We start from the raw sequence: 17599 nt of genomic DNA on the forward strand, positions 1-17599 counted from the left end.
GCAAAGTTGGATGGGGCCAGGAGACTCCCTTTCCACCCTCAAATCCCAGGATGAGGCCTCAAATCCCACTTGTGATGTTTTTGGCAAGCTTTAAGGTCACTGAAAGGCACCAGGACGTGGCCAAGCTGCCAAGTGCATCAGCAGCAGAGTGTATCAGTGATACAGGAGGGAAAACCACGGCTGTGCAACTCCATGGCAAGAAGAGAAAGGACAAGTTTCCGGTTCTCTGGGAAAAAAAAAAAAAAAAAAAAAAAAAATAGCATTCAGAAGGTTGCTCAACTGACCTTGAAGAGTCTTTCAGCCCCACTGATGGCCCTTGGTGGAGGGCTGAGTCAGTCTCCTCCTGAAAGATATTAAGTGTTGATCTGGGAGTGGTTAGCTGGCGTGGGTACCCCAACAGCAGCATCACCCCCTAGCAACCACCCACCCCTGCGATGGCAGCCTGCCAGGCCACAGTACCCACATCCCATCGACATCGCCTTGCCCTTCCCTCAGCTGCTTCGGCTAGAAACCGGGAGCCCAAAACAGGAAGAGTTTTCCAAGCACGAGGAGAGCTTTGAGGTTTTATGGGGTTAGGAAATCCCTGTCTTACTTCCAACAACACTGAAAAGGTATTTTACAGAGCAAGTTCATGAAAACTATCACCGCTCCTCAACTGTCGTGCTCATTAGATGTGTTGCTGCTATCAGGGCACTGGTCCAGAACAGCAGAAGGGATGGGAGGGCTCCAAAACAAAAGTGCATCAAATGACAGCTTATGTGCATCCACAGCCCTCCTTGGTCCTTAGGAGATTAAGTGACCCTTATAGCAGATGGCAAGGGGGAAAGAGAGGTGGGGGGCAAAGCCACAGGGTGGAAAATGCAACAAGGGTGAACAAAGGGCAAGGAAAAAGAAAAAGCAAAGCAGAGGGAAGATGAGGACAGGACCTAGAAGATGAGGACAGGACCTAGAAGATGAGGACAGGACCTAGAAGATGAGGACAGAGCCCTAAGACCTGACCCATGGTGGCCACCAGAAATATTATTACACTGTTCGCACGCTTGTTTTCAAAGCTGAAGCCAGGTTCTTCTGCTCTTGGCCATGCAAGGCTACATCTAACCACACGGCGCCCTGAAACCCATCCCAGCTTCACCCAACGCTTGCCAAACATCGAGGCTCTTGTTATAAATTCTGACTTCCCCAAGTTTCTCTTTCGAAGGCTTTCAAGGGAGGCCAAAACCACACAGGGATTTTTCTTGAAAGCTGCTGCTGAGTTAACTCATTAAGGGGGGAAAAACCTGAGTTAATTATAGGTTGGTTATGACAGCATACACTTTTGTTCCCTGGGAATACGCCTGCTCTCAAATTCACAATCCTTCAGCTGCTGTCAGAAATCAGGTTGGTAAATGCAAGAGCAGACAACCACGATCTTCCAAAAAAAAAAAAAAAAAATCCTGCATGCAAATGTCTGCCACGAACACTGGCAACACCCGGACACCGACCGCAGGCACCCTTGGGGGGTTTCAAGACTGCAGCTCTGATCGTATCCATCCAGGAATGTTTGCCGACGTTTCAGCCACTGTTTGCAAGAGGGATGGAGACTCATCACGGGGAAGGGAAGAAAGCATCTCTGCTGGTTTTGCGCGCCAAGAGGACAAGCGCAAGATGTTAATGCGGGCAAAGCAAAATGTAAAGGGAATCAACCAGGAGCTGTGCCTTCCAGCATCATCCCAGGAACAGCAGTGAAGAACAGCAGTACAGGACGCTGTCAGGATGAGACCAATCCCAACCTCGTGCTTGGGAAGTGATGGAGTCACCTATGTCCTGGTACTCCCCATTAGTGTCACTCATTTGGTCCAACACCAAAATGTGACTGATTCAACCCCAAAGCCACATGCATCTGACCTTCAGGCAGCTTACTCTCTAATTTAATTCAAGATGCTCAGAAGATCCCTTTTAGGGGCTTGCACCCAACCACAAGCTGTAGGACAGCATCCTCACACCTCCCTTGCAAGCTACCCACACGAGTGCTCCTTAATCCTCCAGCGCAGAGACCACCACGTACCAACCCAGCTGCAGCTCCCTCCTCTGCCTGGATCCCATCCCGCAGGCTCACGGCGAGAGCTTTCCCTTCTGCAGCCTCTTGCTTTAGAGAGCTGCTTGGCCAAAAAGGAGACAGAGAAGAAACAAGTTTTTCCCGATTAAAAACTCATTTTCATAGAATCATAGAATGGTTAGGGTTGGAAGGGACCTTCAAAGGTCATCTAGTCCAACCCCCCTACCAGGAGCAGGGACATCCCTGACTAGATCAGGTTGCTCAGAGCCTCATCCAGCCTGGCCTTGAACGTTTCCAGGGATGGGGCCTCCACCACCTTTCTGGGCAACCTGTTCCAGTGTTCTACAACTCGCATCGTAAGAAGTTTTTTCCTAATTTCCAATCTAAATCTACTCCCCTCTATTTTAAAACCATTACCTCTCGTCCTATTGCAACAGGCCCTACTAAACAGCCTCTCCCCATCTTTCTTGTAGGCCCCCTTGAGGTACTGGAAGACCGCTATCAGGTCTCCCCGGAGATAATCAAAGCAGCCCAAGGAGAGCAGAGTTAGATGCAGTGCTCCCTTGCATGACTCTGGGGTGAACCCAGATGTGGAACCTCAACATGAGGGCGGTCAAATCCCTGCAGCTCTCATCTCCTCCCTGGCTGCCACCATCAGCCCCTCCATCCAGCCAAGGGGTTACCTGCTGATGATGTTTTCCTGAAGTGGTTTCTCCTTGGGCAATTTCTTCTTCCCTTTTACCACAGGGGGCTGCACATCAGGACAGAGCGGTGTAAGAGAGAAGGAAGTTCATGCAGTGGGTTTGATGCCTACAAAACTTTGGGGACAGTTGCAAGGGTCACCCCAACACTTGGGCATGGAGAGGGCTTGTTGGTACCTCCACCGTGCATAGTGTTTCCTCCGGCTCTTTCTTCACACCCTTTCCCTTGGGTGCCTTCTGCACCTCCTGCCCCTTCCCCGACTCGCTCTTTCGCTTCCTGGCAAAAAGAATAAATTCATCCCACCATGGCCAAGTAGGCAACGCTTGTAGCAAAGCCCTTGGTAGTGGAAATAAGCCATGGCATGATGCCACACTACGTAACCCAACAGCATCAAAAAAATGGCTCCCAAAAGGAAATTTGGAGGAATTTCCCTGCTGACCGTGGCTCCCCATCAGAGCCAGCTGCACCAAGCATGATAACATAATGCTGGAGGCCTCCCAAAATCCCCTGCCATGCCCCATGGTACCCACCTGCTGCTGTTCTTTGCCCCACTGGCCCTTGAGACCCCCATGGCTCAGTCATCCACTGGCTTTTCAAGATGTGACACGGGGTTAATTCACAATGCCCGAGGATGGTCACTGCAACAAGATGGAGAGAGTACACGGCTGGTAGGACCTCATTTTTTGCTCTAGAGGAAACCCCAACAGATGCTCACTCCGTAGGTCAACCCTGAAATTTGCAGCTACCCGCAGGGTAAAGCTCATCTTCAAGAAGGACCCAAGTAGAGCATCAAATGGAAGAGACTTGAGCTCAGTCCCTGAGCTGCTGCTGGAGGTGTTAAAAATAAAATTGCCACTAAAATAAAAGAAAAGCCCCATCCTGCATAGTACAGGAATGCACGGGTTCAGGTAGGTAGATGGTGGTGGTTGTGTGCTGGGGTGGAGCTGCCCCCTCAGAACAGCCCAGGGTATGCAGCAAGTATTATCAAGGATCTAATTAGATTCAAAAAACCACAACAATAGAAAATAATAAGAAACACAACAAAGAAACAAGAGCAAAATTGAGATATTGACTTCCCTCACCAAAGCAGGCAGCTGGGCCACCACCACCCAGCCATCACCTCTCTTCTCCTCACGGCTGGAGCAGCCCTCTCACCCAAATCACTACTCCCCCTGGAAAAACCAAGGCCTCAAGGAACACCAGAAATAAAGACCACATTCAAACAATGCCAAGGTGGTCCCCACCCATGAAGGGCCTTTACCATTGAGGAAAAGAAAGAGGGCTTCTCAAGGAGAGAAGGACAAGCTACAGAGCACCATGAGACATCCTGCAAACTTTTCAAGGAGCAGAAAACACATCAAAAACCTCCATATTTTACCAGTCTTTCCTCTCTCAAGCTGAGAGCACCTGGAGCTGCTGTTGGGACCACACTCACCCAGCACAATGTGACATACTCCCTCAAAGCCACTCAGCCTGGAGAAGACCTCACCCCTTACCCAGCTGCCTCCCTAAGGGCACTGCCCCACTGCAGGCAGCTTATTTAAAGACTCCCTCAGCCCTGATTGGAGGCTCCCAGCCCAAGATGCACCCTGGGAAATGAAGTTTTAGCCCAAAAGCTGAATTTGAGGAGAACCTCTAGCCAGCATTTCCTCGGCGAGGAGAACTGCTGGGGGAAAACGCTGCCCAGGTGGAGAGTTGGGCCAAACGCATTGCTTGAAAAGAGGCTTAGGGAAGTCTCCCTCCTAGGAAGCACCCCCCTCTGCAGTTGTGTGGTTAAATTAGTCCCAAAATCCAGCCTTTCTCAGCTGCACCTTACCCATCAGAGCCCCACAGTTGGATTTGGAGAGGTCATTGAGCCTAAATTTGCGGTGCAGAGGCTGGAGCTCACAGGGTGCTGCGTGCCACTGCCCGTAACCCCCATCCTGAAGCACTCACCCCGTCCCACTCCTCTCCAGCCCTTTTCAGGCAGGTGAGTCCATTGCTTTCACCTGCCCACGTTGCCATCAAGCACCTCGTCGCAGCTGAGCCTCAAAACGGTCTCAACCGTCCCGGCGTGAGCAGCGTTTCTGGGAAGGGGTCGGGGCAAAGCAGCCACGGGAGCTTTGCATAGCTTGAAGAAACACGAGATTTCCCAAAAGTGTTGGGTTTTGGGGGGAAAAAAAAAAAAAAAATCACATTGCGCCATGCTGAGATCCTCAACCACGGCGAGTAGCAGGGCCACGCGTTCCCCTGGGAAGGTGCCGCCCAGTTCGCGGCCGGGAGCGGAAAACCCCGGAGACAGGGCTGGCTCTGGGAAAGCCTCTTTGATCCTTGTTGTGCCACCTGGGGAAAAAAAAAAATAAACCAACATCTAAGCCACCTTTCTTGCTGGATGAGTAAAAGTTGTCAAGGGATGGGAGCTGGCCCCGGGGTAGGGAGCAGGAGAGGACATCTTCATGCCGGGGCTTGTTAGCTCTTGGCCGCCTTCTGCCAAACGAAGGACTGGCGTATATTTGATTTTTTTCCATTTTCACCCTGGTTCCTGTACAGATTTATTCAATCCTGATGCTTGGTGAAGGTTTTTCCCAAGCTCTCCATGCGAGCTGGGATGTCCATGATGGAAAACGATGAGATTTGTAGAGTAGGGGAGCTGGGAGAAACCTGTCCTACCCTAGACCAGCTCCACTTTGCTAATACATCCTACCCAAGCACAACTGGGGTTAAAATTCTTAATAATTCAGATTAATTTTTCATGTTTTTGTATGTTTTCCCCTTGCAGGCGCTCTTCACAACGTGGGAGATGGGAGCAGGATGGCTCCATCCAAGGTTCTGCAGCGGGGAAACGTAGGCCACAAAGTGGGTCTGGCTCATCCTTGGGGAAAACCAGACAGCGAATGGGTTTGGGGACACGGCGGCGAGCACCGAGGGCTGTGTCAGTGACAATATCCCACGAGCTATCGATCGCCGTCGGGCTGAAGGCAACTCCATCTCCGGCAGAAGAATAAATAAGTCTTCCCATGTGCTCCCCAGCACGTGGACAGTTGCGGCCACACAATTAAAGCACTCTTCTTAGCAAACCGCTGCGATATTCATCTGGAAAAATATTGCTGCCATTCCGGATTCAACAGGAATTTCACTTTTCTAGCCCAGCGACTCCTTTCGGATTGGGAAAACCGGGAGGGAGAGAAAAATCCGTCCTAACGTACTCCGTTCCCCCGGATCACGCGCAATCCTCGAAGCCCAGCGAGGAAAAATTGGCTGGGAAAGGTGGAAATGGTTTAATATATTCAGGAAGTTATGAAATAAATTCATGCAAAATAAAAGGTTTAATGTTTGCCGGGCTAATTATTTTTTTTTGTTTTCCTCTCGTTAAACGGCGGAATCCACGCAGGGTTCCCCATGCCCCGTTGACACGGCTAGGATTCATCACGCACAAGCGCGGCCTCGTTAGCTTCGTTACAGAAACGAAGCCGGGCCCTGATAAAGACGAAAGGACCTTTCCACGGTGACGCACACCAGTGACAACCCAGCTCCGTATCCCCGCGCCGGGCTCTGCACGCGTTAGGGTCCCGCGCGCGTCTCGGGAATTGGATTTTTCCAACCTCTGGACAATTTTTTTAACAAAATTTCGGCAGTTTTATATTTTCTGAGCATGGTGGAGAGTAAAACTCACCCGTGTTCGGCTCAGATATGGGGAAATGGGGTAGGATTTGTCTGCATCTGGCTGGGAAAAGTAAGAAAGCAGATTTAATTTTATTTTTTTCACTTATTTTTGTATTTTATTTGGTATTATATTGTGTTTTCTGTGGGAGCAGGGTCTAACAGCTGCAGCAGGGCAAGGGCACGGCGGTCCCAGGCGTTGCAGAATCGCTCTGACAGCTGTGCCAGCTGCAGTTACCATCCAGATGTTGCTTGGTTTTTTTTTTGGTTTTTTTTTTTTTGGGGGGGGGATGATGAGGCCAAGGGGCCACGCAGAGGGCAGCGCCCGGGGCACAGCTGGAGCTGGCGGGGAGGGGGGGGGGTGCACGATGGGTGCTGCCTTATTGCACCCCCCCCAACGCCACAGCAGCCCAGATGTTGCGGGGGGGGGATTGCCCGAAGGAGGTGGGGGGGTTTCGGGGCTGGATGGGGGGCACGCCCAGATGTGGCGGGGGGGGGGGGGGGCTGGCTGGAGGTGAATTCGTCCAGATGTGGCTAGAGGCGGAGCGCACGCGCTCCCAGATGTAGAGAGCGGGGGGGGGGGGGGGGGGGGGGTGGGAGGGGCCCGGCCCCCTCCGAAGCCCCGCCCCCTCCCGTGACGTCGTCAGCGTTCTAATTCCCACCGTTGCCACGGGCGACAGCCCCCTCCGCCCCTCCCCTCCCCCGAGCCGCTCCGCTCCTCCCCCCGCCAGCCCCTCCCCGTCTTTTCCTCTCCCGCGCTCCCGTTGGGCAGCGCCGCCGCCCGTCCTCTCCTTCCCCTTCTCCCATTGGTCGACGCCGCGCTTCGCCCCGCCCCCGCCTCCTTCCTTATGCTCCGCGCCGCGGCGGGGCCGGCAGCGCCCAATGGCGGGGTCGCGGTGAGCGGGGGTTTCGCGTCCCGGGGGAGGACGACCCCCCGATTCAGCCGGGGGTGCGGGGTTTTTAGGGCAGTGGAGGGGGGGTCGCTTTTAGTTGGGACAGCTCCCCAAAGGACTTTTTTTTGGGGGGTTGCCCCCGCTGGGACAGTTCTGTAAAGGGGGTTTGCCCCCTCCACCCCACCTGGGGTGATTTTGGGGGGGGGGTTGTCCCCTTTTTTGGGGTGTTTTTTACAAGGGGAGTTTTGGAGGGGCTTCTCCCAGCCTCTCTGGGGAAGCTCTGCGAGGGAGGTCCTGGGGGGGTTTGCCCCCCATTTTGGGGTAGCTTTGCAAAGGGGGGGTCTCCCCCCCCCCATTTTCTCCCTTTCTCCCCCCGGAAAGGAGAGAAGTGGGCTGTGGGCCCGCATCTGGCCAGATGTTGGGTGCAGGGGGGATTTAAGCCCCCACCCAGGGTAGGGCTGGGCTCTGAACCCCGTTGGGGCTAGTAGTGTGTAGCATTGGGCTACCAGCCCCCCCCCCCCCCCCCACCCCGCAAGGAGGGGACACCGCACCCCAGAGCCAGGACCCCCCAGCTGTGGGCCCACCCCACCCAGACCCTGTGGATGCTGCACCCCTGGAGATGATGCCCCCCGAGGAGGAGAGCCTGGCCGGTGGCGGGGAAGGGGGTGGAGATGGTGGCCTGGTCCTCCTGCAAGCCCTGAAGAGCAGCAGCACCCGGAAGGTGAGGCACGGCGGTGGGGTGGGCGCGGGACGGCGAAGCACTCAACCGATGGCTCCGTGGGGCTGGGTGTCCCTGTCTGGTGGTCTGTGGGGATGGTGGTCCTGTGGGTTGGGGGGGTGTAGGTCTGTCTTGGCCATCAAAGTATGGTGGGGGTGTCAGGACATGGCAGGGGCTGGATGGGGAAGGGCTTGGGGTGGCATAGAAATGTGACCAAGGGCTTGGGGTGCAACAGAAACGATGAGAGAGCAGCTCGTCCATAAGCATCCCTACCCAACTGTCTGATAGAATCACAGAACTATAGAAGAGTTTGGGTGGGAAGGGACCTTCAAAGCCCACCCAGCCCAACCCCCCTGCAGAAGCAGGGACATCTCCAACCACATCAGGTTGCTCAGAGCCCTGGCCAACCTGGCCTGGAATGTTTCCAGGGATGGGGCATCCACCGCCTCTCTGGGCAACCTGGGCCAGTGCTCCACCACCCTCAGTGTAAAAAGTTCCTTCCTTAGATCCAGTCTAAATCCACCTCTCGTCCTCTCTTAAACTCCACTCCTTTCTCACATCTTCCTCCGCTGACTCCATCTACAAGCTTCTGAGTGACTCCTTTTAACCAAATTCTCCTATATTTTGGCTTTTTCTCCTTCCTACCCGTAGGAACGTGGTCCAGCCAAGCGCTACCTGTCCCCCGCGTTGCGGTCGGAGGTACCGGGCAGGGTGTTGCTGGCTGAGAAGCTTCACCCCCGGGAGCTGCCCGTAAGGAAAGCCGGCGCAGCGGCAGCCTGGCTGCGCGTGCGAGATGGGGCCGATAGCTTCGCTGGCGTCACTCGTTTAATTAGTAACAACGAGGTGAAACCGACGGGGGTTGTCCTCGGGCCGCCCGCCGACCCCGCCGCTCAACTCCTTGCCGTCCCTTGGGTGTCGGTGCGTGGTTGTGGGGTTGAGGAGGCTTTAAAGAGCACGAGAAAAGAGGGGTGAATGTTCATTTTCGGGGTGGTTAGGTGCGTGTTCTGTTAGGTCTGTCCCCCGGGAGCCGGCTTTGCGAACTTGTCGTGAGTTCGCCCTGAAATCTGATCTTTTCTTGCACACCTAGAACTTTCAAAAGTTGCTCTTCAGCGGAGCGCTGCGTTTCTGCAGTCGTTTGGCAAAAAAAAAAATCCTAAAAACCCCATAACACCAAAACTCAGCCAGGCTCTGAAGGTGGTTTTTCCTGAGCGAGGGTAGAGATTGCATCCTTGGCTGGACAGGGATCAATCTGATCTTGAGTCACTTGAGCCTGGCCTCTCCGACCGCCGCTCAGGAGGCTGCAACCTTAAACCAGGCTGGAGTTTACCCGGAGTCTTGCCTAAACAGCAGGTGCTGCTTGGAAGGGAAGATTAGCAGGACTTTTTTTCTTCTTTTTCCGTTTTATTCTGCGTACAGACACACCGTTTCCCTTGTGTTAGCAGTGGGTTTACCCTGTTTGGATCCCTCGGACGGAGGGGAATAACGTAGGAAAAAGTTGCGAAGGTTTAGGGGATGGAAAACTGGCAGGGGATGTGCAACACCTGTCATAACACGATTACCTTTTTTTTTAATTAAAAACCCAAACCACCTGATTAGATTTCCTATTAATGGTATAAATTTTTTTTATTTAAAAGGAACTATTAATATTGTGATTTATTTATTTATTTTCATCCTGAGAGCGTCAGGGGCTGTGGATGGGACCACTACACACTTGCTCCCTTACAGGGGACACTGAATGCTGCTGCCATGGTGGTTTTTGGGTTTTTTTGGTGTGGTTTGGTTTTTTTTTTGTTTTTTTTTCTTTTTTATTTTCCAGGGTTCACATACTGGGGCTGAAGATTTAATACATCTGTTTCCTGCTGGCGTCCTGCCCCGGCTTTCATGATGCCCTGTGCCTCCCCCAGCTCCCCGGAGCAGCTTCACGCTCCTAAAATCCAAGCTCAGGATGCAGGTTTTGCCGTTTAAAAACCCCAGTTTTTATTTTTTTTAATTTTTTTTTTTTCCCCGCTTTGGTTTTATTTTTTCCTTCCTCTTGCTGAGTGCATTAGCCAGCAGTGAGGGCGCTTCGTTGGGAAATTTAAAACCTTAATCCTCCGCTCGTTCGTTAAAAGGCTGCGTGATGTAACCATATTCTCAATAAAAGGTTTTAAAGGTTTTAGCTGGTGATGTCTCCCACAGAAAAAAACAGCTTGCAGCTGGGCTGCTTCGTGAGATTAGTTTCACCAGAGGAACTTTTATATAATAAATAGATGTTGAGGGAGCAAAAATGTTTTGTTGTGACCTCCTGGTTGTCTTGTAGTACTTTCTGAAATGCCCTTGGCTCAGGAGAGAAGGAAATCGTCCATAATCTTTTACAAAAGAGAATTTTAAAGCCTCTTTTTTTGTGTGTGGAGTGGTTCTCTGGCTTTTGGTTCGCTCTCTATCCCACGGGCTAATGCGGCTAAAGCGAGGTCACTTGGCCACTTGTCCTGCGCTGGCCTGGCTCAAACTCGTGGGTTGCGAATAATAATCCCGGTCGACAGCTCCGACTCTATCAAAATAGCTTCCAGACCAGCCTGGTTCTGGAAATAAAACGGGTGCTGAGAGCTTGATGCTCCGTTTATCCGATTTCTACAGCAAGTTTTCCAGCTGCTGGATCAACTGTGTGCTTAAACCTAGCTTTCTGGGGACAAAACTGTGGTAGGAAATATTATATATGTAATAATGATATATATACCTGCTCTTTTTTTTTTTTTAACTGGGAGGTGTTATAAGCATATAGAACCATAGAATGGTTAGAGTTGGAAGGGACCTTCAAAGGCCACCCAGCCCAACCCCCCTGCCAGGAGCAGGGACATCTCCAACCGCATCAGGTTGCTCAGAGCCCCGGCCAACCTGGCCTGGAATGTTTCCAGGGATGGGGCATCCACCACCTCTCTGGGCAACCTGGGACAGTGTTCTACAACTAGCATTGTAAAAAATTTTTTCCTAATATCCAATTTAAATCTACATCCCTCTGTTTTTAAACCATCACCCCTCGTCCTGTCCCAGCAGGCCCTGCTGAAGAGTCTCTCCCCACCTTTCCTGCAGCCCCCTTTGGGCACTGGGAGCCGCTCTCAGTCTCCCCGGAGCCTCCTCTTCTCCAGGCTGAACAGCCCCAGCTCTCTCAGCCTGGCCTCACAGCAGAGCTGCTCCAGCCCTCTCAGCATCTGCGTGGCCTCCTCTGGACCCTCTCCAACTGGTCCATGTCCTTCTTGTGTTGGGGACTCCAGAACTGGACGCAGTACTCCAGGTGGGGTCTCACCAGGGCAGAGCAGAGGGGCAGAATCCCCTCCATTGACCTGCTGGCCACGCTCCTCTTGATGCAGCCCAGGATGCAGTTGGCCTTCTGGGCTGTGAGCGCACATTGCTGGCTCATGTTGAGCTTCTCGTCCACCATCTCTCCCAAGTCCTTCTCCTCAGGGCTGGTCTCAATCCATTCTCCGCCCAGCCTGGATTTGTGCCTGGGATTGCAACGACCCAGGTGCAGGACTGGGTAAAAACCTGCAGGGTTGAGGTTGTACCTAGAGACCGTGTGCTCAACGCACAGGGTTGGGGTCATGGATTGACCTCTATTAATGACAATGGTAGTTTGTGTGCCAGCGCTTCCTAGAGCTCTAGAAATAGTCATCGTCTTTGGCTGTTCCTTGTCTCCACACAGGTATTTTGCTCTAGCTTTCACTGCAGAGTAAATGTTGATATTATGGAGCATTTGGTGTTCAAAGAAGGTGTAGATGTGGCACTTCAGGACATGGTTTAGTAGGCATGGTGGTGTTAGGTTGACAGTTGGACTTGATCTTGGAGGTCTCTTCCAATCTTAAAGATTCTGTGATTCCATGATTCCATGCCGTGATGCAAGCTGGGTGCATTAGTGGAGAGAAAACGCAGCTTGGACTTGACCAGCTCTCGTGGAGTTGCCCACCTCTGCTTGAGTTATGCTTGGTGGTTAGCGCTTGAGCCTCCCAAGCACTGGTCTTCGGCTCTCCATTCACCATCCCTGCTGGAGTTGAAGGCTTCCTGGGTGCAAGCTCTTTGTGCTTTAGCATCATGCTCCTTTTTGTGCTGTTTTCTTTGATTGCATCGTGAGCACAGACTGGTAGTGCTGGAAAGGACAATTGGTCGCTAACTTGTTGATGTTGAATGTTGTAGGAGTTCACCACCCGGGACCCGCTTAAGAGACCTCTGAAGACTGAGGACCTTTAGAGTTAGCGATAAACCTGTCCAACACTGGCATGAGTTTGGCATTGCCCGTGAGTCCTGATCCTACCTAAAAATTCCCCTCTAGATGAGAGAATGGTTTGAAGATGAGATGACTCCTCATGGTTTCCAAAGGTTGCTGTGGCTCTGTCTGGAGCGTGGCTGTCAGGTGTCAAATCAAGATATCTCAGGCTCGTTTTGTAGCCTTGCTTGGCTCTGCATTTGGCTCCGAAGGGGTTTTTTTTATTATTTATTTTATTCTGACTGCTGGTTCCTCTCTCTGCGTGTTGAAGTAGCACCTGGGGTAGCTTCTATGGGAACTGCTAGGATAGGAGGAGATGAGGTGGAGGTGAGTGACAGGGAGCTTGGCTCCAGCAGAGCTCCTGCCACTTCATCTGGTGAGTGTGTTTATGCCCTGAGCAACCAACCTCAGCAACTGGTTGGTGTGAGGAGGGAACGAGGCAGCACTGAAGAGGTCAAATGAGTGAAATCCCAATGGGTTGTCCAACAGAAGAGCTAAACCGTGTCTTCTTCCTTCCCTGGGGAAGGGTTGAGTAATAACACTTTTGATGCCTTTTTGATGGCCCTTCCCTTAAAAAAAGTAATAAGCTGTTTATTCCCTGGGAGGAATAACTTAAAAATAATGGTGAAGGCTTTAAGGAACATCTCCAGCAGTTTGGGATAATGGAAGCGCTGAAGACAGTTGGCGGCTTCAGGGGATGTACCAGAGGAACATCACAAGTACCTTTGCCAAATGCAGCTGGGCTACGCTCAACATATTCATGGTATCCACCATCTCCCAAGTTGGTCTGAGCAGTGGAAGCTGAGATGGGCCTAATCCTGACATTAGTCCTGAGCTCTGCTCATCTGATCTCAAGCACGTTGCTCTGCGTTGAGAGACCGGATCTGAGCCTGTATTGTCTGACGTGGGGTACCAGGACTGTGGTGCAGATGTGCTGCTGCCCATGTGCAGTGCGTGACCTTAATGACAAATTTTAGGATAGATAATTTGATTTCCATCAAACTAGGTTATTCCCTCTTTGGAAAAAAAGAGAATTGTGGGTAAAAATGACTGATATTGCATTGCCTGGCACCAAGGGCTGGTGCCCTTCTCCCCTTGCAGCTTTCTTCTTGAGCTTCCCAGTCCTTGGGGATGTGAAGGTTGTCTACTTTGGCGGTGGGGCTGGCTGCAGAGCCTTGGTCAGCACCAGGGGACAACTCGTCTCACCACTGCTGTATTATGGATGTCTCCGGTCTACGTGCAAATTAAACTTCTTTAGTTTCTCCTGCAATTCTGTGGGCATTCTCTAGCTGCTCTAATTGGTAGAAGTCCTTGGTGGTGACTGTTTTGTGGCTAAAGCTGGTCTTGGAGATGGCATGGCTTGGTCCATGCTTCAGCAGGTGGGTTGTTGAGCACCTCCTGTGATCCAGCCAAAGTCTGCAAGTATCTAGAGCTTTTGCTGCAATACCTATTGGGGCTATAACTGAACTCCAGCTACAGAGAGGTGGTGCATGCCCTGTCCCTGGAAATGTTCAAGGCCAGGTTGGCCGGGGCTCTGAGCAACCTGATGTGGCTGGAGATGTCCCTGCTCCTTGCAGGGGGGTTGGACTGGGTGGGCTTTGAAGGTCCCTTCCAACCCAAACCATTCCATGATTCTGTGATACAGACCCTGTCCTCATTTCTCTGAAGAGATCCATGCCTGGCTTTTACCAGCACGTTCCTGATCTATGCCAGCTTCTCCGAACAGCGATGCAGCAGCCCCTTGAGCAACCTGATCTGCATTTCCATTTCCCTCTTGCTTATAACTTTAACAGCATGTCCTAGAATCACGTTTTCCCTCCTCATGATAACAGCTTGTGGTTGTCCTTTGATCTCTTCGTACACTTTAAGTTTTGCTTTTGCTGAGTTGCTTCCAGCAATCAAGCTCTTGTTCTTCTATCAGAAACGAAAGTGCAGAAATTAGTCCCTTTGTGCATGGCCTTGCCCTTTGGACCTGCTGACATCCACCTCTTCCTACAGATAATTTGGTTTGTCTGTCATTAGCGCTGGGAGAGCTGGGCGGTGGTGGCCTTGTTTTGGCACTGGTGACACCAATAACGTCTAGGTGTGCACTAGATGTGACCTAGATGTCACCCGAGATGTATCCAGGTTCCATCTCCTTGTGTTTACTGGAGATGTGAAGTGCAAAGTACACTTGTGGTTGTCTCTAAGCAAACATTCCCTGAAGACTTGCTTGTAGAAGGAAACAAAATCACGTAATCACCCTAGTTAACACCCCGGATGGATGCTCCTGAACTGGAAGAGGTGTTGGGGACTTAATACCACCATTACATCATTGTATGTGTTCCCTGCAAAGACAGGGTTTGAATTGGCAGAAGCCTTGACGTCCCTCAAAGGGGATCTGTTCTTCTTGACATCCTCTGGAAGGGGTCTTCTGGCCTCTTCCCTTTTCTTCCCTACGTGGAGGCGTTAACTGAAGACTTTCTGGTTTTGGTTTCAAAGTAGAGGGAGGTAGATATTTTCAAAACAGAGGGACTAGATGACCCTTGAAGGTCCCTTCCAACCCTAACCGTTCTATGATTCTAATGCTGTCCTCTTTCCATGCCGAGGAACGCGATGTTATTTGGCAGATGTCTTCTGAGCATAAAGTGGCCTTGCTCCAACAGTACTGGCTCTAATCCTGCGTTGTCAGAGGCAATAAATTTCAGAGCCGGACGCGACTTGTGTGACTTAACAACCCACGCCTTGTTCATTTTCATGACTTTCTTAACATACGCTCTCCTCTGTGCTGTTCCCTGGCTGCTACACAATTTCCAGCCCCTTACTGGGAGAGCTATGTGCTCGTTTCTCCTTTGTAAAAGCTTTAAATTGGGAAGTCTAAGAAATCTCATGTTCAACCTGGCCACTTCTTAAGCACCCAACTTGTCTACTGATGTCCCTAGGTGCACTCCAAAGCCCTAGGTGCACCCCAAAGCCCAAGAGGCTGGTGGAAATAACACGTCTTTCTTCTGACCTTAAAGGGTTGACCTCAAGAGCTTGCACAAAGAAGAATTAAGCAAGGAAAATCCCTTTTATAACCTAACAGTGGGTTTTGGTGGTTTCCCCTCCCCACCCCCCCCCCACACCACCCTTATGTAAGGCATGCTTACATCCATCACCGCTTACTTTAGAAACTCTGCTGTAGTTTTTAGCTTTTGCTTGCAACTTGGAGAGCACAGGCAAAGCATTGGGTTCCTTTGGATGTGAGCCGTTGGAAGATGAGCGTGCTTTCCTCTTGACTCTATCTCCTCTGTCTACCTTTTGATTTAAATACGACCTTTTTTGCTTCTGATGACGTTTCCTTTCGTATGTAAGTTAACCTGGGCTAAGCATCCTATTCTGGAGCTGAACTTCCTTCTTGCTCTGATATTTGTGAAGTAACATCATTTCTGCAGTGATGCTCTCCAGGAGCAGACTAGGCTTGGCTTTTCCCCACGGTGGCCTTCGCACGGCGCTTACGTTGGTTCTTGCTAGCTTTGCAATCGACACCAGATCCTCTGGAGGGCAAAATGTGCTGCAATCCCATGGGCGACTGCAGTTGCCCAACCTCTTGAAGGATGAGGAGGAAAGCAAGGTGCGAGGAGATCACATGAGGTCCCTGAGGGCAGCAAGTCTCAAGATCCTGACTTGGCATCCTTACAAGGCTTTGGTATTACGTCAAGTGCTCCAATACCTGACTTTCCGGTACCTTTTTGCTTAGGAGCCTGGATGGGGATTGATAACTATCACATTAAATCCAACTGAGAAGACACCTGGTATTTAGAAGAGGGGAATAAAACCTTGTGGAGGTACGAATGGCTTAGTGTCTCTGAGGGAGAAGTCTAAAGGAATCCAAACGCTGTGGTGTCCTGGATGCTGTGGGAGCTTGTTTGCTCTCCAGCTGCATCAGGGCTTGCAGGCGTTCCTGGAAGGCAGCTTCTTTGTGCCCTTGTAGAAGGTAAAGTGATTAATGATTCAGTGCTGCTCCGTTTGAATGCTCGAGAGGGGCCTCATTCATCAGCTTTGACTCAACAGCAACTCGAGTTTTGCCCCTTGGTGTCGTCTCAGGCTGAGCCTGGGAGAAGTGGGGAGCTGCCAGGTCAGTTAGATAAACCTCTGCTTTTGCAGTAAAGAGGTTTTAATATTTGAAAATCTTGTAGAGCCATCCTAGTGTCTTCTCATGCCACTCTGCATCTCACTTCTTTTCTTACTTAGCTTCTTCTTGTCTTGCCTCCAGACAAGGAGGCCTTCATGGACCTTCTCTGTGGTTTCAGGTAGTCCTCCCACTGACGTCTCTTCCATCATGTCTCACCTGCAGTTCCTCTGGCCTCCTGCCCATGTATTCAGGTGGTCTTTGCTTTAAAATTCTGTGACTGCTTTCAAGCAAACATTTGCAAGAAGTGGAGAGGTCTCAAAGGTGATGAAAGCTCCTGGAGGAAGAGCTGAAGGAAGAAAAGATGCACTTTCCACCTCCAGCGGTTGTTACCTGGGACATTGAGTTTGGGGCAGATTTTTATGGCTCTGGAGGCAGAGAGAGAAGACTTGGATCCTGCATGCTTGCATGGATTTGGATGTATTTGCATGCGCGTTTGGCTTGTGTCTCCCTGAAGCTGACAAGCACGCTCAGCTCTTGTCTGTAAACCTGAGGGGCCGTTGAAATTTTAATAAGCATCACCTTCTCTTTGTGGCTTCTTCCCCGCAGCTTTAAGCTTTGATTTCCGTATGTAGGTTAATGTCTCGCGCTCTGTGAAGAAACATCATTGGAAGCACAATGTTTGTAATCAGCCCTTAATTAATAAACGAGATACTTGTGCAATATCTTGGAGAACATCTGCAGAAGCAGCTCTTTTCTAGACAAGAGTCTGGTGCTGTCTCCGTTGCTTTGAGAGCCCCTGGGTGCTCAGATTTGAGTAGTGTCTGCGTGGTTGGGTTAAGTTGTCTGGTTTTTAGGTTTTTTTTTTTTTCCCCAAGGACCACGTTCAGCCATGACGCAGCTCCTTCTTGCTGGAGAAGACCTGGCATAGTCCCTTCTTGGCTTCATGATGTGGGATTCCTCATAATTTTCCTTTTTCTTCCAATTTCTGGATTTTTTTTTTTTTTTTTTTCCCCTGGTTGAGTGGGTTTCCCCAAGGCAAACCCAGAGGTGGCATTCTGGGTCAACCTTTCCTGTATTTGCTCCTGAATGTCTCAGACCCAGGATTTGTACAGCTGTTGGTATGTTTTCCTTAACATCCCACTTTGATTGCTTTTCCGGAATAATTCATGCTTCCGCCTTGTTCCTTCATTTCAACAAATTCATGGATTACTGTAAAGCACTAAGCTTGCAGATTTGTGGACCAGATGGAGTCCAGTATACCAATTAGGGGCTCAAAATCTTT

General features: G+C 50.9%; 1 protein-coding gene across 2 annotated transcripts in view; it reads left to right on the plus strand.

The window, feature by feature from the left end:
* Positions 1 to 7597: 7597 nt before the first annotated feature.
* Positions 7598 to 17599, plus strand: part of RHPN1 (rhophilin Rho GTPase binding protein 1) — a 32297-nt gene continuing 22295 nt past the window's right edge. For both annotated transcript variants that reach the window (XM_086741361.1, XM_086741362.1), the window contains exon 1: positions 7598 to 7990. In XM_086741361.1, coding sequence (XP_086597487.1) covers positions 7889 to 7990 — 102 coding nt within the window. In that variant the 5' untranslated portion in view covers positions 7598 to 7888. The remainder of the gene's footprint in view (positions 7991 to 17599) is intronic.

This window comes from Chlamydotis macqueenii, chromosome 2 (assembly GCF_036417535.1).
Source record: "Chlamydotis macqueenii isolate bChlMac1 chromosome 2, bChlMac1.mat, whole genome shotgun sequence".
Classification (NCBI taxonomy): domain Eukaryota; kingdom Metazoa; phylum Chordata; class Aves; order Otidiformes; family Otididae; genus Chlamydotis; species Chlamydotis macqueenii.